The following is a 25,277-nucleotide window of genomic DNA, read 5'->3' as shown; positions in this document are numbered from 1 at the left end:
GATTATAAGATATATGTATTTACGACAATGTTTACGGGCTAAACTAAAGCACAGGCACAACATCCTCTATTTTACTGTTGGTATCTTGAGACTTGGGACACGAAGGGAGGACGGAGTGGAATACAGGGATCGCAATTCTCCTTTTCCTTACCATTTACTCCTCTCTTAAATTCCAAGTTCTTCTTCAGTGGTTCCCTTATCGTTGCCCCTTGGAAACTATTACGCAATACTGCGAAATTATTCCAATTTTATTTCTCCCGGTTCCCGTCGATCTCCCTCCTTCCTCCTTTTCTTCCGGGTCTCTGCCACATTTCCCATCCCCCACCCCCCCCCCCCCCTCACATAATCTGTGTGCCTCAATAAAGTTCAATTAAGCCATGAGTGGTGGTTTTTCGGCTTTCCGGTCTGTGTAAGGCGCATTTTTGTGAAATTATCACGAACCCTTACTCTGCGCGGAAACTGCAGGCATATCTGGACATCAGCCACAGTTTAATGCAGTTTACAACTGTTTGTAGTCAGAAGTTCGATTTCTCTTTAACCATTTTGAAAGCTGAAACGTTGCAAACTTTACAAAACGGAGAAAAACATGGGGTTAGTTTCTACGAAAAATAGCCACCGATTAATAAGAAACGAGTTTGAAAAATATTTCTTGGGCCAGAAAAATATTCGAGAGTTTTTTAAAAGAAACGTTAACAGACTCCTGAACACAGAAAGAGCTGTCAATACAAACTTTTTTCTACATCTGGTGGAAACACTGCCCATTCCTTAAGTCCTTTTCTGTTATTACATCCGAATACAACGGAAATTCTATTTTATCGCAAGAGAAATTTCTTTTTCTAACAATGCAACATCTGCAAAACATTCTACTGGCATTTGGCAGTTAGGAAAATCATCGCCATTTGTCGCAATGTAAGTGACGTCATTTTCAAGCTGTCATTATTAACATGTACTAAAAGACAAGTGGTCAATTTCATGCTTTGTTCTTCAATTCCAATGAGTACATTCAAATAACCGTTAGCTGAATGAATCTTGAACTCTAAGAGACTGTTTCACGACTTATTTGGATTCCAGTGATCGTTAAATAATTCAAGGTACAAAACAGTAATTCGCAGCAGTCTCTGTTTTGGAAACGTGTGAAAGTTTTGCCGGTAAGTGACCTCTTGCACTCGTTGGATTTTCTGTCATCAATCTGTTCTGCGCTAAATTGTTACTCATTTTTTTCTCTGCTTAGTGGTCTTACCTTTGTTTATTTTTTTCTCCGCTTGTCCGGCTTATTAATGAGCTTGTAATGTTTGTTTTGTTTTGTTTTGTTTTGTTTTGACTGTGCTTCAAATCGGAGAAATTAGATCGATTAAATCTCTGAACGGATGGGTGATCTTATGTCAGGGGAGCACCTGTCGTTCAATGGCTTGTTTACCTGCAGGAAGCAGACGAAATTAGAAATATTTAGTTTATTTATCATGTTTAAAAACATTTTGACAAAATATCGATAATAACACTAAGATGTGATCTTCGTGACAAATCTGTAAGGCGCGTAGCGTGGAAACATTCATTCAATGATGTCAACTCGCTTTTCTGAATCGGCAAAAAGCCATTTATTCTGATCAGCAAACAACGTAATCTTCTTTATGAATTTGCCATCCGAGGAAAGGAAAGGGAGCATATTACTCAAAATTTGTGCTATATTCTCATCTACAAGCTGTTGTTTAAAGGAACTAATACTTTTGTATGCTGAATTTTATTTATGTGATCCAAGATTTGTGGTTAAAGGGAAAGAATTTCGTTACTGGTTAACGAGTTGCTCGGAGATGATCATGAACGTTTTTCTTTGTTATCTTTTTATTCATTGTTATTATTATTATTCAGCTACAAACATCTACCGATTGTAAGATGGGAGGAGCTATCTACAAGGACTCTCCAGCCATTAAATACGAAGAACGCAACATTTACCTCAACTCTATTCAAAGTTTTGGCAGGTATTTGTCAACTGAAACCCTTTCAACCTTGTCACTTTTGCATTTTAGATTACGGGATCGCCTCGTGCACCCTACTGGACGTAACAAATTCAGTTTATGCGCGTATGAATTGCTGCATTCATGGCAGTCGTAGACGCCATGCAAAAAATGGCTTCAAATTTTGTTTATTTTCGTAAGCATTCAAATGTGCATCCTCGTACGAGAGTGAAAATCGTTATGAATTATTAGAGGATGGTCAAGCTAATTGATTTGAAAAGTATGCAAAAGAAATTAAATTTGCAACAGTTTTTGTAACCTCGTTCCTAAGGAAGATAGAGGACCGTGGGAACGAGGCTGCAGTTTTTGCAAAGGATATATCACGTGATAGTGTCACACCGAACAGTAAGAAACTGCCCACTTTGAGGTTGAGCAGGGGACTGAGTTGTGTTGCAAATTTTATCCAGTTTATAAATTGACACCATCATATGAAAGAACACTTTAAGATTAGTCATTTGACCATATTTGGTAATGTCTAGTTGAATGACAACAAAGTTATGAACCTTGAAATAGGTCTTGGCGGATTGTGCTAGCATAATTTTTGGCATAATTGGAGCAAAAAGGCATAATTTTTTAAACGAGCAATGCCACGGCATAATTAGCAAATTTTAGCACTTTTTGGAGTATAAATTGATAAAATTTAGTAAATATGGTGTATTTTCTACAGAAATAAGTTAAATTTAGGTAGTATGTTCTTGCAATGCGTGTTTTAGCTACGCCTATAGTAGTATTGACTTTGTTCTGACATGATTAGTTACTAGGCCTCTTTTGGCGAATTCTGCGTGCGCGGTTAACTTTTTGGAGGACTCTGGTACTGGACAGCTGAGGGCCGAGACAAACTGCCATAAAACAGAAATAAATTTAAAGTAAAAGTTTATTTGAAAAACATCATAATTTTGTGTCGTTATTGCGCCATTTGCGCGCCTATAGGTACAGAATCTACGTCATTTTGTCAGCATAATTTCGGAAATCAGGAGCATAATTTGGGAATTCTGGCACAATTTTGGCATAATTTGGCAAAATTTTGAGCACTGCTAGTAGCATAATATGCCACTTTTAGGAGCACAATCCGCCAAGGCCTAGGAACGAGTAGCGAGGATGCCGGAGAAGAGATAGGGGAGGGACAGGATAAAAGGTCGAATAGACCAATTAGAGGGAAGGGGGAGGAGACGGAAAGGAGAGGAGAGGAAAGGGGAGGGGATGGGAGGGAAGAAGAGGAGAGGAGATTTAGATATTCACACCGGTAGCCATTGAAACATGGTTCCAAATCCATACAAACGTCTCTAATTTTGAGACGGCGTCCCCCAAAACCATACAAACTCTTTAAAAGTTGCTCATTTTTGTTACCCTTGTAAAATCCTGTCAGAAAGCTACCATTTCAAAGAAACTAAGTTGAAAATTACTACGTTTATTAATTATTAGGTATATCACAGAAATAAGAAAAATTTTGAGACTTTATATTCCTTTGTGATATACTTTATAATTAATAAACGTGGTAATTTTCAACTTAGTTTCTTTGAAATGATAGCTTTCTGACAGGATTTTACAGGGATAACAAAAATGAGCAACTTTTAAAGAGTTTTTATGGTTTTGGGGGACGCCTTCTCAAATTAGAGACTTTTGAATGGATTTGGAACCTAGCCTGTTCCAGGCTCCTAGAGAGATGCGCGAAGTAGAATGCGAGGGGACGAAAACGAGGGGGGAACATTCCCCCCGCGTTTTCGTCCCCTCGCACTCTCCTTCGCGCATCTCTCTAGGAGCCTGGAACAGGCTATTTGGAACCATGTTTCAAGATCCACAACTTGGTTGTTATAATATTGAACTAAACAACACGAAACTTGGTCAAATGACTAATCTTAACGTGACCTTTTATATGGTAGTGTCAATTTATAAATGAGATAAAATTTGCAACTCGACCCAGTCCCCTGCTCAATCAACCTCAAAGTGGCCTTTATAAACACTGCACCGCTTTTACTCATCAAAGGCGTGACCCTAAAAGGTGTGCGAAACAAAGATAGGCTTTGCACAGACGTTGAAACAAGGGTTTTCCTGTCCGAGGCAAGGAGGAAAATTGCGTTTGTAGCGAGAAAATCAGACTTCCCGTTGCTGACTGGAACGAGAAACCACGAAGTCTCCCGTCCCTTTGCTTAGGCCCCCAGTGACTTCCATCACAAAAATTTAGTCTATTATTCATTGTTTTTCATGACTACTTAGAAAGTATTTTGAATTTTACCGCCAGTTCTTAGCTTGATTTTCACAAAAAATATTTGTAATCCAGGCTCCCACCGACTCGACCAATCACTCTTCATCAAAAAGCGCTCTTCTGCTTCTGGTTGTCCGTGATACTCCTCTGGGTGTGTCTGAAAAGCAAGCGTTACTTTCTCAAGTGGCGTGACAGATGGAAGGCCGGGAAACAAGACGAGGAAACAGACACGGCTGAAAAAGGTAAGTAAATGAAACCAAGAAAAGAAACGAAAACTTAAAACAGCGCGCATTTAGAGAGTACGACAACAATAGCTTACGAAAAAAGGAAGAAAGGGAAAAACGAAATCTTCATTGTTCAAGGGAACCGCCACTCTGACAACAAATTGACGTTAAATCGTTGGAGGTAATGCCTAAATTCTAAATTTTAGTTTGAAAAGTAAAAATAACATTCAGGTGTGCTGAGAAATAGATATGATTATCGCTTATTTTCACTTCGAAGTTTCCCGCGCGCTGCCATTTTGGATTTTATGACGTCATAAATTTTCCTCCATTGTCAGTAAACAGAAGTTCTTTTGTGTAAAACAATTGGGCAACCGTATGACGTCATGAAATCCAACATGGCGGCGCCCGAGAAGTTTAAAAATCCTGTTTTGTCCCAGGCAAAAATGTTATTTCCACGTTTTCCAACGAAATTTGAAATTAGATTGTATTTCACAATTTAACGTTAATTTATTGCAAGAGTGGAGGTTTCCTTTCAAAAAGAGTAGTAACTGTCTCGTTTCCTTTAATTCGAATGAACCACTTGTCTCTCGAAAGGACGAAAGTTTCCTCTTTTTTTGTGTTCCGATCGAATTGTTACTAACGTGGTGCTTTTCATTTTTACAGAAAAAGACAACGTGTTGATATCGTTGTATCCAGTTTCCAAACAACGTAAGTAGCTGTTGTTAGCTTGAATTGCCTGCCTGAATTTGCTTCCAACTATAAAGCTGGCCTGAAGTCTTGGTAGCCATGCAATGTTGGTTTCAAGCACTGTTTTCACTGTGAATCCCTTCAATCGTTACCAACATTGTCTGCTGAAGGAGAGGGGCTACAATAAGGTCCTGGATAGCAAGACCAAAAAAACTTATCCCGGAAAAAAATTACGGACAGCACATTGCAAGTTTTTTTTTTATCTATCTTAAGAAACATGTAACACGTTGCAGCAGCAAACTGTTGCGTTAAAAGTTGTTTGTGCGCTGTGTTGCATTGAAAATTGTTCCGTCTAACATCACCTTTTGATCATATTGCCGGCATTTCTTGTATGTGGTTTTGCAATGCCCCAAGAGTTCTGGCCATCTAGATTGTAGTTTAATACGGAAAATACAAATTCATAACAACAGCATGAGATAAGAGTGCATGACAAATTTATATTGGATGTAAAACTATTTTTGCGCTGATCATAATATTCGGAGACTCGACAAAAATTGAAGTCGCTGCCCTGCACGTCACAGGGTTGCCAAACCAACTGAACAAGTCAGTATCGGTGCTGGTCAGCTTTGGAATGAACTATAGAAACTCGTTGGCAACCGGAGAGTAAAATATGATGGTACACGTGTATTCCACAGAGAACCTAAGGATAAGAGAGTTCTGAGAATACTTGTGTCCTTTCAGCTGTCTTGAAACAAAAGTAACACTCTCTTTTCCTAAGTCCATCTATAAACCCCTGTTTAAACTAAAAGCCATTGTTACCATTTCAGCCTCGGTATCACGCTTTGGACGCGGAGATGCAACAGAAGAGAGTTCTGCGACGAGAAGCATATTCGACAGACTTCTAGAAACTGATCCTGACCAACCATCATTTGAAGAATTTTTAACCAAAGCAGTCATCTTCGGTGCCATCATGCTCTACTTCTGGCTGTGTGACTATCAACACATATGGTAAAAAAACGAAGAACTTATCCAAAAACTGATATATTAAATCTTGGTTAGAAATTCGCTCAACTGATGCAAGCAGAGCCGGGCTAATTCTTTCACGCCCGCTTTAGTATTTCGAGTCAATAAATGGGATAGTACAACTGAACTGAAAACAGTGAAACTCAAATGCCCGGATTCATCTTAGATGAAAAAGTCGTCCAAGAGCAAAATCCATCGTACAGATGACCGTTTTAATCTAAATTTAAGGACGGCAAACTGTTTTAAAAAGGCAAAACCAATGCATAGATAAGTACATAAATGAAGGTGTGAACAGATGAGTCATAATAAGTTTGATTTTCTCGTTCTCGATCGGTTGGGGCGCAGTGGTGTATTGGTTCGCGCGTTTGATGTTAAATCTGAAGGCGGATGGTTCGAGGCCTAGCCTCAGGCTCCCGCGGTGCTGTTTTTTGCGACAAGAAACTACGCTTCACATTGTTGCTTCAAGATATCAAACACGAGGAAGAGTGTTTTATCCGGCTATTTCCGAACATCGAGAAGTGGACTGCAAAAGGACTGCGAAAACGAAGTTCAGACGAGTTTTCTTCAACCAACTTCGAGGTGAAATCGGATGAAATACTCTTTCGGGTGTTTACCATAGCTTCTCAAACAAATTACAAGTGTAATAATTCTTGGAGAGATTCAAAGCAAAATGTCACCAAATTTTGTTATAATGAAGATCACATTTCCAAACCTCCTACATGATAGTGATTTCCTTTGTTTTCTCTTCATGAATTGCAAAAAGGTCATCGTTTGGGAATGATTATTGAAGAGTGAAGGGGGAAGAAATTAGCCTTTGAAATAAAAAGGTCTCGTCACTTTTGTCCCTATGCGACGTAGGCTCTGTCGTTGCCGTAAGGCTCAAACCTAAGACTTCAAAATTGTCCCCTCAGGCCAAAGACAAAGAAGCAGTACTCGAGGGACGTGTTTGTCTTCCTGTTTGCTCTGTTGGTAATTGTTGCCTTAGTTTATACTGTCCGCAAAACACCAGAGAAACTCATCAACAGAGATCAGACAGAAGAGTGGAAAGGATGGATGCAGGTTAGTGCAATGAAAATCTCTCTTTTGAGCGACTGACTTTTATTTTTCTCCAAACTGTCCATTAGTATGATCACTGATGAATACTCCTACAGACCAAGATCGAAGAATTCCGGTCGAAATGTCAAACAATTTGAAACGTTCATTTTTAAACGTATTTTAGCTAGTGTCAAATCTTTCAGTCTTAAGCCCCAGTCACACCAACAAAACATGTTAAATTAAACCAGGTTTAACAAAATGAAAATTAGTAACAGAAAGCTGAACCATTGGCTTTGACATAGGATTCAAGTAAACTTTAACTTATGCGTCCATTTGTGCTTAATCTGTAGTCGACAAAAATCCGAAAGAATCTTTTATGAAGGAAACAATTTTAAACTGTTTAACTAAACAGCTTTTAAACGTGTTTAAGCCTTGGTGTGAATGGAGCATTAGGTTATCATGAATATTCCCGGCTGGGTTCTAGTAAACGCCCTCACAACCACCTTTTAGTGTATAAAAAATTTCCCGTATCAATCCTACAAATAAACTGCTGCTACTGAAAGTTTGCGGATGCCACGCGACCCAAGTTCACCTTGTAAACCTGTTTTTCTTGTAGGTCCAGTTTGTATGGTATCACTATTTTGATGCACATGAGGTATTCAATTCCATCAGATGCTACATTGGTGCTTACGTCTGGATGACAGGATTTGGTATGGGAACGAAAATATAAAAAGATCTGTCTAGGCAGCAACTAAAGGAGGGTTACCTCATTATCATAAGAGGAATTTCCTGCAACCAAAAGTGTGCCTGAATCCTTGTAAGAAGACCTCCGGGGAGAGGGACTCCTATATAAAACTGACGGGGGTGATCGTCGGAAATTTTGGAAAAAACATCCCAAGAAGTAGCAGAATCTCGATTTTGGGTGTGGCTCTAATTAATTTTCACCCCTCAGAGATACCAAGTTTGAATGTCATGTACCCTGAAAGGTACCGCGATAACTCTAACACCGACCAGTTTAGATTTTAGCGACCTAAGTGGTACCAATCCAAAAATCTCTCCACGGTCAACTGGTGCCGAGGGAAACTTAGATATCTATCATTTTTTAGTATAAATCTACTAGTGTTCTATCACGAATGCCGTTCTCTGATTGGCTACGCTACTCGCTATCTATTTAACAATTAGATTATGAGCTCGAGATTTCTATCGCGTGATAGTTGATGAGGGCGAAGCCCGAATCAACTATCACGCATAGAAACCGAGAGCGAATAATCTAATTGTTTTAGTATAAATCTACTAGTCGTTCAAAACTAAACAAGTAAATTATCTATTTCCTCATCGCAGACACTTCGAAAACGCGAAGAAGCGGGCGCCATTTTGTTGAAAATCGCTACTCACTATCTATCACAGAATAGATAGCGAGTAGCGTAGCCAATCAGAGAACGGCATTCGTGATAGAACACTAGTAGATTTATACTAATCTGTGATAGATAGTGAGTAGCGATTTTCAACAAAATGGCGCTCGCTTCTTCGCGTTTTCGAAGTGTCTGCGATGAGGAAATAGATAATTTACTTGTTTAGTTTTGAACGACTAGTAGATTTATACTAAAAGAATTAGATTATTCGCTCTCGATTTCTATGCGTGATAGTTGATTCGGGCTTCGCCCTCATCAACTATCACGCGATAGAAATCTCGAGCTCATAATCTAATTGTTAAATAGAAAAGACGGAGAAATGCCGCCATAGTACTAATATCTTTCTCTCTCTCCCTTGCAAGGTAATTTTTCCTATTTTTGGATCAAGAAAGACTACTCGCTTTTCCGCCTGCTGAGGATGATGTTCCGTCTCAACTTCCTGGTTGTCATAGTGATGGCAGTCACCAATAACGAGTTTGTCCGGTATTACGTGTGTGCAATGCACACCTATTGGTTCCTTACGGTTTACGTCATGATGGCAGTGTTTAAATCTTACAACGAGGTAAATAGGAAAGATAGGCCCATAATACGTACAGAATCGATCACTTACCGTTTTGCTAATAAGCGTCAAGTCCAGGGGGATAAAAGAGAAAATAATAGACGGAAAAGGAAGCTATAATGAGCATTTACCTTCCAAAAGAAGAGATGGAATATGGGTTTATTTGATTATCATAGCACTATAAAACTGATAAAACTTACTTTTTCCAAAATTTTAGTGTCATGGAAACAATGGCTGAAAGGTTGAAAAAACCTCACCTGATGTTTTCCTATCAGCCACTGAATTCTCAATCATTCCTCGCATGAAAACCAGATAAAAAGATATCCACGGAAGCAAGCAAAAACGGGGAACGTTTTCTACCCTTCGGGAATTGAACCAGTTCGCGCAAAACTTAATCATTTATGAAGAGGCATACTAGGCGCTTCCAGGAGGGTTGACACCATGCGACAGAGGAAATAAATATTTTGATGTTGCTCTCTCTATTAACTCTAACACTATACCTTCTGTTCCAGAATCGCTACTTTATGGCTGCCAAATTTGCAATATATCTGGTGATAAACACGTTAATATTCGACATTCCCGGGGCTTCGTACAAGGTATTCTGGCCTTTCCAGTTTATCCTGAATGTCAAAGGCAGCTTGAGATACTGGGTGTATCGCTCCACGTGAGTAGCTCAATTGCACTACTTTTTACCTTTCTTTATTAGTATGGGGATCAAGTGAACTTGACTTCACTGTATTTCTACAGATCCGTTTTAGCCCCAAGTTTGGGCCCGTTTCGAAAAGTAAAATGTAGTGTTATTTGGAGGGTAATTTAGCTTTCCTAAATCAGGACCAAATAGACTAATCCCGAGTTAAATACATCTAAAGATTGCTGATTTTGAAGAGTATCAGGTTTCACTGGGCAACCAGACTCCCATCGGCCCTTAGCCTCCGCGAGTGCCAGAATCTTGGTTTTAGCCTAATACCCACCCCCTTGGTCGCACGTTCTACTCTCCTCAATCTTCCTCTGCTTTTAAAATTCAACATGGCAGCCAGTACAGCGCATAATACACCTGCATTGCAGGCTACCCCTCCCTACCTAAGTTTCGGTCGAGTACCTAAGGGGTAAAAAAAGGCACAGAAAGTGTGTAATTTAGCTGTTAAATACCTCACACTGGGTGCTTACCTTTTTTCTCTATTCTAGACTCGATCACCTCGCCACATGGGTAGGAATGTTGTGTGCGTATAACTACCCGTACATGGAACAGTTTCTAAACTATCTGGACAAGAAACACGACACCCCGCGAGCGGCGCAAGTGGCCCTGCTGTTGAAAATCTGGATCACAGTCGCTTTATGTGGTGTCTTGGTAATATGGTTCCACTTTGTTTTAATGCAAGATCGGGAATTTTACATGGTCATTCATCCCTTTACATCGCCGATCGCAATTGTGATTTATCTATGGTTCAGGAATCTCCATCCATTCCTTCGTTCCCGATACCTAGGCTTGTTCAGCTGGCTTGGGAAAATCACTCTCGAGACTTACTTGTCACAGATTCATATCTACATGATCGCAAATGCAGAGAGACTGCTGATATATCTCCCGAAATACCCCATGCTGAACTTCATGTTAGCCACCGTGGTTTACGTTGCGCTGTCGTACGTCCTCTTTCATCAGACTTTATTTTTTAACACTTATATTTTCCCAAAGAACATGAGGGTTATTGGTAAAAATGTTATAGTAGGTACCCTTTGGATAGCACTTTGTTATACACTCTCTGTTGTATTAAACATTGCAGGCATCTGGTAATTTTCTGCATCATTAGTTTCCATATGGGTTATCTTTCCGTTACTATGTTTAATTTAACGTTGCTGTTACAAGACGCAATATTTCCTGCAAATTACAACTCAACTCCTCTGCGAGACAAGTTTCTGACAAACAGCTCCTCTACGCAAACTTGTCTGGCAACAAAATTGCGTTGCGATTTGCAGAAAAGCAAACTAGTCTTCTACTTTTCGCAACGTTACGAGATACGTTATATTACAGCGCGTAACATAGTTTCTTAAACTTGCGACGCAATGCTTTCGTCATGCAGCATTGCCTTACAAGCTGCTCGAAAATAACGCGTCGTGTCTCAGCGCCTTCGGTTAGACCAGCGAGAAAAAGAGCAGTGCTGTTGTAGCTCCCCCTCTCAATCGCTAGCAGTCTTAATTTTTTGGTTTTGCGTTTGTACATTTTGTGGTTCTATTGCCAAACGGGCAGGTACCCTACCGACTTTCATTCCCACGTGGATGAAAATAGTGTAAAATTGGCTGGTACAAAAATTTTTGTGGGTAAATTTACCCCAATTGTTGATGAGTCACGCACAAAGCTTTCCAGTCCCAAAATCTGATTTAATCCTAAATTTGTGTTGCGGCAAGCAAGTGAATGATACGTAATCAGGGCTCCAAGTTAACTTCTTAGTCCACTACCACTAGCAAATTCTTCATGTAGTTGCTTTCCTTTCGGAATGACTATATCTATTAGATATAGAGATATAAAGATTAGAATTGATACTTTGCATTAATGACCTGGAAAGGTAAATAAACTGGAAGGTGTTCAATATTTCGTCTCCTTTGTCGTTGTCCTGACAACCACCACCTAACTACTGCAGCCCTGGGGACGGGCGTTAATAGGGACTTTACGCAAACACGACGCCGACGGCAACGAAAACGTCAATAAAGAAAGGGCTTAATGAGCTAAACAATGCTGTGCACGTGCATTACAAATTTTGATACATTTCTTCGGCCAAACAACAACGTGAAATGCCCAAATTCAAGGTTTTATGGAGAGCGTGAGCACACGACAGTAAATTTTTCATTTTCTGTGCTAACTTGAAGACCGTTCCCACCAGTTCTGTTATTGGATAGTTCGGCCACATTGTAGAAGTTGAACGAATTGAAATAAGTGCAAAGTAGTACAAGTAACACGAACTTACGTTTTCAAGCGACGTTTTCGTTGGCGTTGCCGTCGTGGTTGCGTAAAGTCCCCAATTAGCCTGCTTTTTGGGGCCCTCAATTTTCACCCTCATCAGCATCCCATGGTATTGGTACCCAAAGCACAACGCCAGTCTGACTTGACCCTCTTCACAGTGTAAAATCCTCGCACACAAGCGCCATTTGCCAGAGGATTCACTGACGTTAAATGGACCGCCTTCATGATGTTTGAATAGTCGTCCCTTTCAACATCCTCTTGGCTTATTCTCTACCACAGACCAAGTGGTTGTAGAGGTCTAAAATGAGGGTTTCTTTTCACAAACAACAAAAGCAACAAAAGCTGTTTTCAAGTCCCAAAACCGCTGGCCGGTGGCTAAAACAAATTGTGCTCTTCTCCGCTCTTCTCAGCTCTCGCTGTTCGTCTTGGATGTTTCTTTCTTGCATTTGAACAGCCAATTCTTGAAATGGTTTGGACACATGGATGATTCTTACTCGCAAATGTTTGCTACTGGATATTTTTTTTCACTCCCAAGTTCTAAAATAAACACTCGCATTTTGCGAGTTTGCGAGCGTTAATTTCGAGCCTTGAGGCCTTTGGCTTAACATTTTCTACGGATTAATTTTGTGGGTTTTGTTTTTGTGAAACTTAAACGAGGTTATAACATAGTGAAAACAAAAGCCAGGTGAAATGCAGAAAGCACTGAATCCGGAACACTTGTTGACGTTTTTAGTTCTTTTAGCTGGAAACTATTCTAGGATTTTTCAACTTTAACCAGTCACAGTCAAAAACAGTCATTAGAAAATATGTTTAAGATTAAACTTCATTTCATTCCTTTATTACATTACACTCTTTACATTATTGATCAAGGTTGAAAATTTAAATTATTGAATACCACTTAAATAATTTTACTCTCTTATAAATATCCCCATTTCGTTTTGAACAATTTGGACTGTTTTTATCGAGATTCAATCATTTCACACCACACACCATTTTAGAATGCGCCAAATACACACAAACCAATTCATATTTTAGGGAAAATAAAAACTTGCTCGCACGCGTTTTCCCGCGCTTGGCATCAGTAACATGAAGTTTGTTTGATTACTTTGAGTTTGGCTTTAAACACTTAATTTGAAAACCGCTCCGTTTGGATCAGACGAAACGCAAACACTGTTTTATTTTTTGATAACAGCTTAAATTTGGAAAATGAATCTGTTTTGTGCTAAACAATTTCTTCAGCAGAAAGTTGTATAATACAGACATGATCCTATTTTCACTCGACAACAGACTTTTCTTGAACAAAGGCTCCGCAAAAAACAACAACTGACTCGTAAAAATACACATCCATATTCTACAACTTTTCGCTGAGTGTAAATCCTGTTTGTATTAGACTACAAAACATCTTATGTGAACGTAAAAGTACCGGAAATCATCCAGTGCGAGTGTACAAAGAAACTCCCATCAACAAAAGTACAACCGCATATACAACGTCAAGTCGATTTTAACAACAACAAACCTTTCAATGTTCTTAATACAAATTTAAGCTCGCTTCATTCACCCAGAGTGTCATTTCCTTACTCATACTTGCAAAAACTCTTTATAGACAACCTTAAAATTGGAAATAAAATTATTTGCACGTAAAATTTCTTCGATGTGATTTTCTTAATCATGTGAGAAAAATTAAGCTTACATAAGTTTTTGGTTCTCGCCAATATGAAATAAAATCAACCCGCTTGAGCTGACACAAAACTCTTAGGATTCATGACTGGTCATTACTACAATTATTAGGACAAAACCCTACCCCTTGACATAACAATGCAAGAAGGACTGTCAGGTACTTATCATGGATTCTCTGTGTCCCTTCTCACACAGTCTGTCATGATCGGACACTTAAGTTCTCCAGCAAAATAGTCCTTTTCAGAAGGACTGTTGACTGTCCACAGAACAACACTAACTCCCTTGTCTCGCCATTCCTTTACATAATCCCTGTAAAAGAAAGAGATTGTACTGCTTAGAGAAGAGTCTAGCTGTTAAAAAAATGTTTGTTGACATGTGGATCACAATGTTTCAACTGCTTACTACAAGTCTTCTTGGAGCAATGACGTTGAATGGTTGTGCATCAATGTTTGTCAAGCTCCCAAAAGTAGGGGCAGGGTGTGGCAGGGGTCCATAGGTCCCAGAGCCCCTGACGTTTTCCCTGGAGCACAGAACTTATCTTCTTTTCTGTTTAGAACCCAGACAAATATATTGTTTCTGGCACAGGCCAATTCACCTTACATCATTTTACCAACTCTATTCATAAATCTCAGACCATGAGTGGTCTCTTATTTTTCTTGGTGATAGTAGTGCAAGTAAAACACATGAGTTACATGTCGCATCTCCTGCCAGAAGGTAATTTTAGTGCACTCACATGTCATCATTCACTCTACTACTGCTGATAAGAATAAGAATCTACTAAGAGAATATACTGAGTGAGTAACTCATATTCTAAAAAAAATTAAATAAATCACTTTATTTAAGTGTCAAGGTATTTAGCACAGTGCAGTAAGTGGGGACAATTCCCAGATCAAAGTGTTCGTTTTTTCAGGAGAGGGAGAAACTGGAGTACCTGGAGAAAAACCTCTCGGAGCAGGGACGAGAACCAACAACAAACTCATCCCACAAATGACGCCGAGTCTGGGAATTGAACCCAGGTCACATTGGTTGGAGGCAAGTGCTCTCACCACTGTGCTGTCACTGCTCCCCTAATAAAGCCATGTTTTTGTGCTTCACTACCCAACTGACACAACACAATTTTCTTTTCTGTCTAGCGGTCACAGTAGACAACATACATATTTTTAGGCTTGTGCTGGTTGCAATCGGATGAAACCTGACATGTGATTTGCAGTTAAATGTAATAATAATTTGTATAATGCAATTCAAGTGATTTGATTGGCTTCTAAAGCGGCCATGGTATATAAGCCATTATATAATGCCTGAAAAGTAGCAGCCATTAAATTGTCTTCTGGTTGTTTTTGCAAAGTAAAATCAGCAAGATCTAGCAATATTTCTTGGTTGTTTTTAATAAAACACTTAATTCTACTCGTGTTTGTTGAATATGAGATGATTATAGCCAACTTGGTGCTACGCGCCTTACTGGCTATCTATCATCCCATATCCAATGTGCACTCTTGGAATAATTATTGTTAATTATACTAGAGTTAGGTTGCTAACCTTGAGAGATGAGCAGTGTGGGAAAGAAATACAGACACTCCTAGAAAGTCATAAACCCATGAATGGAGATGCAGTTCCCAAAATCTGTCCAGCACTGGAGCCAGGAGCTGCTTCCACCATTCCTTGAATCTGGATGGTCCATCATAGTCTGTGTTAGCTATAAACTGTTTCCTCCATGTCAGGGCAGTAAGAATGTTTGGATCAGCTCGTCGTACCTAATATAAAAAGACATGGTAACAATTATTACCTTAAAACTTTCAGATAAGCTGCAATTGCAGATTAAAGTGACATCCAGTTTTGAAGCTTAGGGAATGCTTTTTTGGCACATTTCTGGATATTTCCAAAATCAGAATACCTCAAAAAATTAATTAAAATATATTCTTCTTTAAAGCATAAAGAAGAATTTGATTCTCCTACTTTGGCCATTTGGATCTTGGATCAGACATAAAAAATGCACCCAAAGTAAAAAAATTCATGAGTCAACACTACATTAGCTGACATTTTTTGCTTCTGTCAATAACTAAAAATCTGGACATGAACTTGCAACATATTTTATTTAGCATTCTAGCTGGAGAAAACATTTAGGTCTTACAAGCAATGACTATTCTACCTTTCAATTGGTAGATGTCAGCCAGGTTTAAGATCTCAAGCACACATGATCAAAGATCTTTTTTCATAGTTTTTTGTCACTGTTTCTTAAATAAAGCCATTTGTCAGGGAATGAAATGACATGTTTTCATTCATGATCATAAAGAAATATTTATTAAATTGGATGGGAATATTTGGACAGAACTTTATGGGACTGATTCCAAATGTTCTCATACATGTAGATTAAAGCCACACCTCAGATCTAAAGGCAAATTTCTAGTTTAAAACATGGTGTGGCTTACTTGTTTTTTTTTTTATGGTAACCTAGGCAAGGATGCAAAGATAAATGTGCCACTTTAGAAAGAAATAACTGCTAACCAATTTTCACTTGCAGCATATTTATCATTTAATAAAGAGCAACCTTGCAGAATGGGAACAAAGAACTCCACTTCTACTTAAACAAAATGGTGTTTTAGCCAGCGGTCAGTTGCTGCAGCAAAGTTAGTCAGTTGTAACTAGAAAGCAACTTGGCATTCTTTAATCATGAATTCACTATTCACTGTTCAGTATCATTATGTCATTATATCTTACTGATTGATTTGCTTCTATGACTAAGAGGCTCCTGTGACGTTAACAGTAGCAACAATCTGAATACTTTTTTCTAACCTGAAAAATTACATTGGGGTAAAAGGAGCACACCATGGCTTTATCATACAACTGATGACTGGCAAACAAACCCCTCAGAGTATCAGCAGCCTGTGATAAAAATACAATACAGCATTCAGCAACACTTCTTACAATATGATCAAACATTGAAAATAATCTACCCCTACCATAGATGGTTTTATGATTTGGACTGCCCACACCCACCCCACCACTCCTCCCACCCCCCCCCCCCCCTTCCACTGCTATGAAAATACAAATGTAGCCTTTTCACTTTCCTTTATGAACTTTGGCTTTAGAGACCTCCCTCCCCCTCGGAATTTTCAATGCCCTTCTGTGGTTTGGACATTTTCTGGACCCACACAATGCATGTTCACTTGCCAATCACCCCCTCTCTAGTCCCACCCACATAATACTGGGTTCCAAAGGGGTTTGGGGTTCCATGACTCCACGACAACAAGATTGGGACTCTTATGCTTCACGGGTTTACTCCAAGGTTCCATTTAGCCAGATCAGTATTTTTGTCTGGGCTTCAAGGAGAGGAAGTCGTTGTGCTCAGTGCTCTAAGATAAAGATTTCAGGGCTCCAGTGCTTCAAAGATCCCCTGTTTGGGACCCTGAAAAGGTACAAGAATCAGATCTTGTCAGCCAGGAACATGGTTAGTTGCAACAAAAAACAATCTCTGTACTGTAAGCCAAGGTACTGATCCAGAGAAGAGAGAAATGAAATTGGCAAGAACTGAACATGAATACTGTCAACTCTCGCCTTGCGGACACCTTGCTATCATGGACACCCTGATAATATGGACAGTAGCTAAATCCCCAGGAAAAATAGAGTACAGACATTTGACTGAAATAAATTCCCGCTATTATGGACTCTCGCTATTAAGGACACTAACCCACGGTCCTGAGGGTGTCCACAATAAAGGGAGTTGACTGTATTCAGAAAAGGTATGTTTACATTATAAATGCCAAAATAATGGGTAAATGTTTTCACCTAATGAACAAAAGCTACATTCATCTGTGAGATTTGGTGTGCTGTCCAGGAGACCAGAAAATGGGCTCCATATATGGGAAACTCCAAGATACTTCTTTGCGGTTTGCAAGTCAGTGTCAATCATATGACGGAGATGTACATGTACGTGTTAATAACTTACTTTCCTAGCTTGTGTTGCAGCCTTGACATCAATGTACATCTGTAACCCAAGGCTGAGACAGAGATCGATCACCTCTTGAAGATGTGGAATACGCTCATTTGGAAACTTGTCCCTGTTTAGAAGATTTGCAGAAAATTTGAACTTAATTTTACCATGTTAAACCTGACATTGGACCCATTATATTACTGCCACTATCAAAACCAAGTGCCATCCCCATCATCATCACCACCATTATGGATTTACCATCACTACCAACATCAACACTACCATAGTTATAAATTATCACTAATGCCAACAACAACATCATCATCATCATCATCATTGTCATCATCATCATCATCATCATCATCATCATCATCATCATTGTCATCGTCATTATCACCAGCTAATTGATTACTCCTTGGTCTGTCGCCTACTTTTTTTCTTCAGTAGCCCTCGCTTTGTCTGATATGAGGATGAGGTAAACATTTTGCAGCAATACACAATATTTTACTATATCTTCTAAAGGGTGCACCTAATCACAAAGGAAGGGAAAGGGGGGATACCCCTCTTCTTGTCGCTTCCCCGTAACAATTTGAAATCATAATATGCCATCTTTTCAGGCCCTCAGAAGTCGCCATGCACAAATCATCTGCGGTTATTGAAACAAAGTCAGCTTATTCCAAATTATTTTAATTTACAATTTTGCAAACTTACCCAAGAGGGTGTTTTGCAGAAGCGTTCAGTCTCCTGATCTGCTCATAAGTGAAGTCGCAAACTTTCCCAGTTCCATCTGTTGTGCGGTCCACAGTCGAATCATGAATTATTACTGGCACGCCATCTTTAGTAAAATCTAAATCGAATTCAATCCCTATTGCTCCATTTTCTTTAGCTAATTTGAACGCAGCGAGCGTGTTTTCCGGGGCTTCCAAACCGCCTCCACGATGGGCAATTATAATCGGAGAATTTCTCGACAGAGCACCTCGTTTAAGAAAGCATTTCACTGTGTACGGTGTAGGTCGAGAGAAACGAAGAATTCGGTAGAGAATAAACATTGAAACGCCGAGGAAGATCAGTAAAATCGTGAAATAAATATGCAGTCCGTAAGATACCGCTGTAAGCGCCATTTCTACTATCATTACAAACATGTTGGAGCCTGGGATGGAATGACTGATTATCGCTGCTCATTTCTTGAAAAAAAGCTCGCAAGTTCCGTTTCGCAGCGTGATAATGCCTGCGATGGAATTATAATTAGCTATGTTTAAATTAGACCGAGGAATCATTGGATAAAATTATTTTATTGCGGTTTTAGAAAGACCTTGAATAAAATATTTATGTGCGTTTAAATCAGTTGACATTTCGTTTGCGATATATGAAGGGGTAAGAAAGGCTACTCGCAACACCACAGGCAACCCAAGCCCTAGCTGTAATTGCCTAATAGCGGTCACGGGGCAAATATAAGAGTTTGTATGGGAAAATTTACGATCGTGTTTAGGAGGTATATTTGCGCCGTGACCGCTATTACCACAGGTATCGCAAGCTGTATCAGCGTTAAAATAAAGACCTTTGTTTGACCTTTGTAATTTGAGTGTCACGATGAGTGTTACGCAATGGCGTAAATTATAAGAGTTTGCATGGGAGTTTTGGGGGTCGAAAATAAAACAGCGAACCTAAAACCCACTGAATCGCACTGAAATGCCCAAAATACGACACACAAACACTGGCAAGATATTGAGGAGACAAGGTAAGCCATTTTTGTTCAATCCATGCCCTTTATTTCGAGTCAGGTTCCAAATTTTATTTTATTTTCTTCTTCTTCTTCTTCTTCTTCTTCTTCTTCTTCTTCTTCTTCTTCTCCTTCTCCTTCTCCTTCTCCTTCTCCTTCTCCTTCTCCCTCTCCCTCTCCCTCTCCCTCTCCTTCTCCTTCTCCTTCTCCTTCTCCTTCTCCTTCTCCTTCTCCTTCTCCTTCTTCTTCTTCTTCTTCTTCTTCTTCTTCTTCTTCTTCTTCTTCTTCTTCTTCTTCTTCTTCTTCTTCTTCTTCTTCTTCTTCTTCTTCTTCTTCTTCTTCTTCTTCTTCTTCTTCTTCTTCTTCTTCTCCTTCTTCTTCTTCTTCTTGTATCTTCTTCTTATTATATCTTCTGGTTGTTATTCTCTTTTATATAATGATGTGCTTGTGATAAACGGAAAAAAAATAACTTTCATGTGTGAACAAACCTGTCCATGCTTTCATTACTATCCGTGCTGATAAGGCTATTAAAATCCACAGCTTCTATATCACTAAGGTATAAGTCACGATTGAATTTAGAGAAATCCCGGAAATACTTTGTATCTTTGGGAGCTTTACAAGCCATTGCAGTGGACAGTTGGGAGAATATATTCAAAATCAAGTATCCGTGGGAACTGCTGGTCAGAGAGATCGGTGAGAGACTGGGTCAGAGATAACCACGAGGGCACTATATTGCGTGATTCCCGGAGTTCCCTAGCCCTGCGTGTGAAGAGCCGTGACAACGAACAACAACAGGAGCCCTAAACAACAAATATGGCGGTGCTTTGCTGTTTTCCAATTTTTGTGTTTATAACAGCTCTCTTGATTTTCGTTTACCGTCTTCTACGGATGTCCAAGCCTGACCCCAATCTCGTCAAGTCTTTTCTTCGAAAGGAAGCTTCAGACTCCGGTAGTAAAGCAGGTTCGCCGGCGATTATTGCTCACAGAGGAGGATCCTCAGAAGCGCCGGAAAATACGTTAGCTGCTTTTAGAATGGCGAAGGCAAATGGAGCGTACGGTGTTGAATTTGACGTGGACTTCACGAAAGATAATAGAGCAGTTGTAATTCATGATTCTACCGTGGACAGAACCACGGATGGGACAGGCTTGGTCAGTGAGTTTAGTTTCGAAGAAATTCGAAAGTTGGACGCTTCTTGTAAACATCCATTGAGGTAACGCCAATTTTACTACAAGCTTAGTTTATTCTAACAATAAAAGTTAGATTTGGGAGCTCTGATTTTTCACAGGTTAAATATCATTTAATACCATTTATTGACACGTCATACCCTAAATATCCATCAAAGCATTGAGTCAATGATCACCAATATATTAAGCTTGATATAGGATTAAGCTTTAATTTAGTTTGATAATATCATATCCAGTAGATTTCCAATGTCTGATTCATTGTTAAATTTTTACAGGCATAGGGAAAGTGAAGGAAATTATGAAGCTAAACTGACATTTTCCAAAGGGGTGGGGGAGGGGAGGGGAGGGGAGGGGAGGGGATGGGAGGTATGGATATTTTCTGACTTGGAACAGCAATGAAAGCATTTACTGGGATCAATGTTAACAAACAAACGATGAGTGTCGTAAACCAAAACCAAAGCTATTACCCTGGCTAATGACAACTGACGTAAACAGTGCAGTGAAGCAAATAGTCATTTGACGCTAATACATGTAACCAATGCCAAGCTGTTATGTGTGGTAACAAAAATCATTAGAACATGCCTTCAACAACATGTTGAAAGTTTACAAGACTCTCCCTCCTCTTTGAATTAGCTCACACTCAGCACATTTCTAGTATTAAGCTTGTGAAACTTGAGTTTAACTTGATGTATAGTCAAGATTTTAGAAGCAAAGCATGAAGCCAAACTGTAATTTCCCAGGGAGATGGGGGTGCAAAACAGAAAACCTCCCATGGGGAGAGTATGGATATTTTCTGGAACTACACAATAGGAAGTCAAAAATGATCCAAGATAAGATAATAATAATTATTTATACATGTAATGTTATTATAGAAAGTTGTAAAGTGCAGCCTGCTTAAATCACTGTTTCCCCATTCCCCTCGCAGATTTACTGCTTGCCCAACTGTCTCCCTCGCCCAACATCCCACAAGCTATGCAGACTATGGTACTTTTTGTTATAATTTTGTATTTAAACATTTTGATGTTAACATCTCACATCAGCAACAAGTTTCCAAAGGAAAAGATCCCCACTCTGGAGGAGGTTGTAGAGCTTTGTTCAAGTCTTGGACTGAAGATGATAATTGAGATAAAAAAAGACACTAAAGCTCATGAGGTAAACATGAAATTCATTGCTTTTTGGTAATTGTGCAGTTGCAGGGAGGGGAGGGGTCAGAGTTTGGAGGGGGGAGAGGTCCCAGTTCCCCCTCTTTTATCCAATTTTGCACAATTTTTTCTGGTCCTTTTCTATTGTCTCTTTCAGACAGCTCAATTCTTAAAGAATCTGTTTTCAAGTTATCAGCTGTATGACAAAGCTCTTGTTTGTTGTTCCTTTCCTGGTGTAATTTACCAAGTAAGTATTCCTAGTACAATATACACATGGTCTTGTATTGATCATTGTGGCAAAGATGATGATAACATGTGTATATATAAGGGCAATCTCTATGGTAACATTTGAATTAAAGTAGCAAATTATATTGAGGACTAAACAATGGGAGCTGAGCACCTGTGCAAGTTGCTAGGGGCATCCAGGGACATGTTTCCATGGAATTTTTTAGCAGGTTTCACATATGCTATGACACTTTCAGTAATACCAATTTTTTCTGTTTCTTTTGTGTCAGTCACTTACATCAGACCGCCAGGTTTTGCTTGGTCAAAACATGGCAATCTGGTGGTCATGAATTTGAGGTCAGTAAGTGCAGAGAGATAACTTCTTTTCTTTCTTTTTTCTTCTTCAAAAAACCAAGTATTCTAAAGGCTCCAACAATTTGAGCTAACTGGGCTGGGTGGCCGGGCTGACAACTCTCATGTAAATTAATTAAATGCGATGTGCAGTTCCAGAAAAAAATCCACACCCACCCCATGGAAAGTTATCAGAATTCCTAGGGGAGGGGGGTCTCAAAAGTCAAAATGTTAGAAGCAAAGTATGAACCTAAGCTGGAATTTCCTGGTGGGACAGGGGTTGCAAAACAAAAAACCTTCTGTGCCGGGAGTATGGATATGTTCTGGAACTGCACAATCAAATTTCAACCTGGGCTGAAGAGTTGGGCATGTGAAATTGATGTGATTTTAAATGGAAACATTTCATCTTGATTTTATTTTTCCCCACGTAATTTCAATAATTTTGCACACGGGCTGAAATTCATCAATCCATATAATTGCAATGAAATCTCAGTCCCCAGCCTGGGCTGAAATTCGCAATGTAATTAGGCCCTATCTATTTAAGAATTAGATTATGAGCTTGAAATTTCTATTGCGTGATACTATCAGGCATAAAAATTGAGAGTGAATAATCTAATAAATATTGTTTTAGTTTAAATATGCTAGTCGTTCAAAACTTAACAACACGACAGGTTCACGTTTTTTTTTTGAATAATGATACAGCCACACACTGTTAGGCTACTCACTATATATCTACAACAGAATAGATAGTGAGTAGCGTAGCCAATGAGAGAACAGCATTTGTGATAGAACATTAGCAGATTTATACTAATAATAATTATACCATGCAATGTACCGCCCTCTTCTAACTGAAAATTGTTTTTTTCATCCCTCCAGGTACGCAAAGTAGATCCTAAAATTGTAACTGCTCTGGTGTGGTGGAGAGACAGCATGAGTTATATGATAACTGGGGGAAAAGAACTTTTTGAAATTGATAGTTCCATCAAAGTAGCAGTGTTAAGTTTTTTTGACAGAATATGGGAAGCACTATTGCCTTGGTATTATGATTTTCTTGGCATACCCATTTTTTCATGTGGAAAGGAACATGTCTGCGAGTAAGTTTTTTTCAAGTAACAAAACTGTATTAACCCTGCAACCAGATCACCCTTCTGTCTTCTAGAAAAATAGGTTTAGGGAATTAGGACTTTTGTAGGAAGATCAAACAGGACTCCCCCCCCCCCCCCCTCGGCCAAAAAACAAACAAACAAAAAAAGGGCTGGGCCTCCAGTCTATCATATTACATAAGGATTCGGAGTAAAATATTATTTTGTGAGTTTGCCAAAGAAGACGTCAAAAAGAAAAATGAATTCTTTGCAGATTGTATCATGATATTTTGGAAAATGAAAATGATTAATATTGATATGCCAATGATAATTAAAAATGTTGGGTTGTCTAAATAACAGTAAAGCCATCAAGATAGTCTCCTCCTTATTTTTCTTGTTCTGTTTGCTTTCTTAACCTGTGACATCCACTTGCTACTCTAAGTTATTCACTTTGTGTATTCTAAGCTCTACTTAAATTTCTTCTTAAATTAAATAATTATAATAAATTTTTTTTTTTTTCGACTGATGCACAACTGGTCCGCTTAACCCTTTTTAAAAGCCCCACCAGTGATCAACATCAAATGTCTCCTTGTAATGTCAATTCTTATTCAACCCCTGAGGTCATGAGAATTAATGATATGATCACCCAAGGTGAATTTTCTTGATATTTTAATAACTTCTCCCCTGTACTTTTGTAAGAAACGTGTAAGGAAAATCAATAAAGAAGAATTTGTTCTTTAATATTACCCTGGTTAATCTACCTGTTGGACAAGCTCTTATTGTGAAATGAAATCAAGTTGTTAGCGGAGTTATCCCTGAGTAAAGAGAATCTATAGTTTGACCTCAGAACTGATTAGGTTTATCTTTTGTGTTTCCTCAGGGACATGATAGAGATGTGGAATGGGTATGGCGTTGCTGTGGTAACATGGACTGTCAATCAGTTAGAGGGCAAGGACTATTTTATGGAGTGTCTTGATTGCCCTGTCATAACTGATTGTGTACGACGGGATTCGGTGTGGAATTAACAGAAGATCAATTAATTGGTGCAAATAGGCCTTTTTCTTTTCTTTAAACGTGCTTTTCTTTGAACCAAAAGCCTTGAATTTGGGACAGCAGTATTGAAAAGAGAGTGATAAAAATGGTAAGAATTTAAGGGCAAAACTGTTGAAGTGATAATTCAGGCAAATGTTGTTTGGTTCTGAATCTGAAAGTTTCTCTTTGTGCGGTCATTACTCTGGAGGTCAAAATTGCATTAATTGGCTTGCAATATTCAATATTTTTTGTAAGGGTAAAGGGTTTGTCATTTATTTATGCACGTTGAATGTGTACAACATTCTATTCCAGAATAATAATGTTAACTTTTTGTTTCTTAAAAAGAAATTCAAACAATTTCATTACCCTGTATGTAGAAATGTTTCTATTTATCACTTGAAGATGACAAGAGCCACGGAGTTTATGTATTCATTTTCTTACGGCTTGCAAGTGTGAAGTAAAATACTAAATTATCTTTCCACGCGAAAGAAGAAATAAAGAGGTTTGTTGTGAATTATGCACTGTTTTATTGCTGCAAAGTCGCTTCACCCTGAGGAAATCCTAATTACAAACAAACACCTACATGCGACGTTTATGTAAATTTAACTGTTTTTACGTACGTAAGCATAAAAATTTGAACAGAGCTAAAGGGTTGATTTTGCACTATAACTTAAATTTTACTTGCGTTCGGACTTAAATTTAAGGTTATACTAAACATTTGTGACCACTTTACCAAAGACCTTTAAGAGTTCAGTTTTCTGAGTTAGAGCAAAGTATACTTAACAATTATTCCACGAGCGCACATTGGATATGAGATGATGTAACGC

At 38.8% G+C, this 25,277-nt stretch overlaps 3 protein-coding genes across 3 annotated transcripts; 2 read left to right on the top strand and 1 right to left on the bottom strand.

The window, feature by feature from the left end:
- The first annotated feature begins 387 nt into the window (after window positions 1–387).
- Window positions 388–11,739, top strand: LOC146464978 (uncharacterized). Its single transcript, XM_085129062.1, has 10 exons — window positions 388–1,148; window positions 1,867–1,976; window positions 4,291–4,457; window positions 5,103–5,147; window positions 5,954–6,134; window positions 7,061–7,208; window positions 7,801–7,894; window positions 8,959–9,158; window positions 9,668–9,819; window positions 10,341–11,739. The coding sequence occupies exons 2-10, from the start codon at window positions 1,891–1,893 to the stop codon at window positions 10,942–10,944; spliced, it is 1,677 nt and encodes a 558-aa protein (XP_084985188.1). The 5' UTR covers window positions 388–1,148; window positions 1,867–1,890; the 3' UTR covers window positions 10,945–11,739.
- A 1,191-nt stretch (window positions 11,740–12,930) lies between these two features.
- On the bottom strand, window positions 12,931–19,108 carry LOC146464977 (glycerophosphodiester phosphodiesterase 1-like). Its single transcript, XM_085129063.1, has 5 exons — window positions 18,425–19,108; window positions 17,729–17,840; window positions 16,576–16,665; window positions 15,322–15,536; window positions 12,931–14,094 (listed from the first exon to the last, which is right to left on the bottom strand). The coding sequence occupies exons 1-5, from the start codon at window positions 18,853–18,855 to the stop codon at window positions 13,950–13,952; spliced, it is 993 nt and encodes a 330-aa protein (XP_084985189.1). The 5' UTR covers window positions 18,856–19,108; the 3' UTR covers window positions 12,931–13,949.
- Window positions 19,109–19,951: 843 nt separating this feature from the next.
- On the top strand, window positions 19,952–24,967 carry LOC146464976 (glycerophosphodiester phosphodiesterase 1-like). Its single transcript, XM_085129085.1, has 5 exons — window positions 19,952–20,644; window positions 21,659–21,770; window positions 21,918–22,007; window positions 23,213–23,430; window positions 24,299–24,967. The coding sequence occupies exons 1-5, from the start codon at window positions 20,247–20,249 to the stop codon at window positions 24,441–24,443; spliced, it is 963 nt and encodes a 320-aa protein (XP_084985211.1). The 5' UTR covers window positions 19,952–20,246; the 3' UTR covers window positions 24,444–24,967.
- The last annotated feature ends 310 nt before the right edge of the window (window positions 24,968–25,277 follow it).

Source organism: Pavona decussata, unplaced genomic scaffold, assembly GCF_977016875.1.
Source record: "Pavona decussata unplaced genomic scaffold, jaPavDecu1.1 SCAFFOLD_158, whole genome shotgun sequence".
NCBI lineage: Eukaryota > Metazoa > Cnidaria > Anthozoa > Scleractinia > Agariciidae > Pavona > Pavona decussata.
Note: the sequence above shows the minus strand (reverse complement) of the source record. Positions and strands in the feature narration are given on the sequence as shown.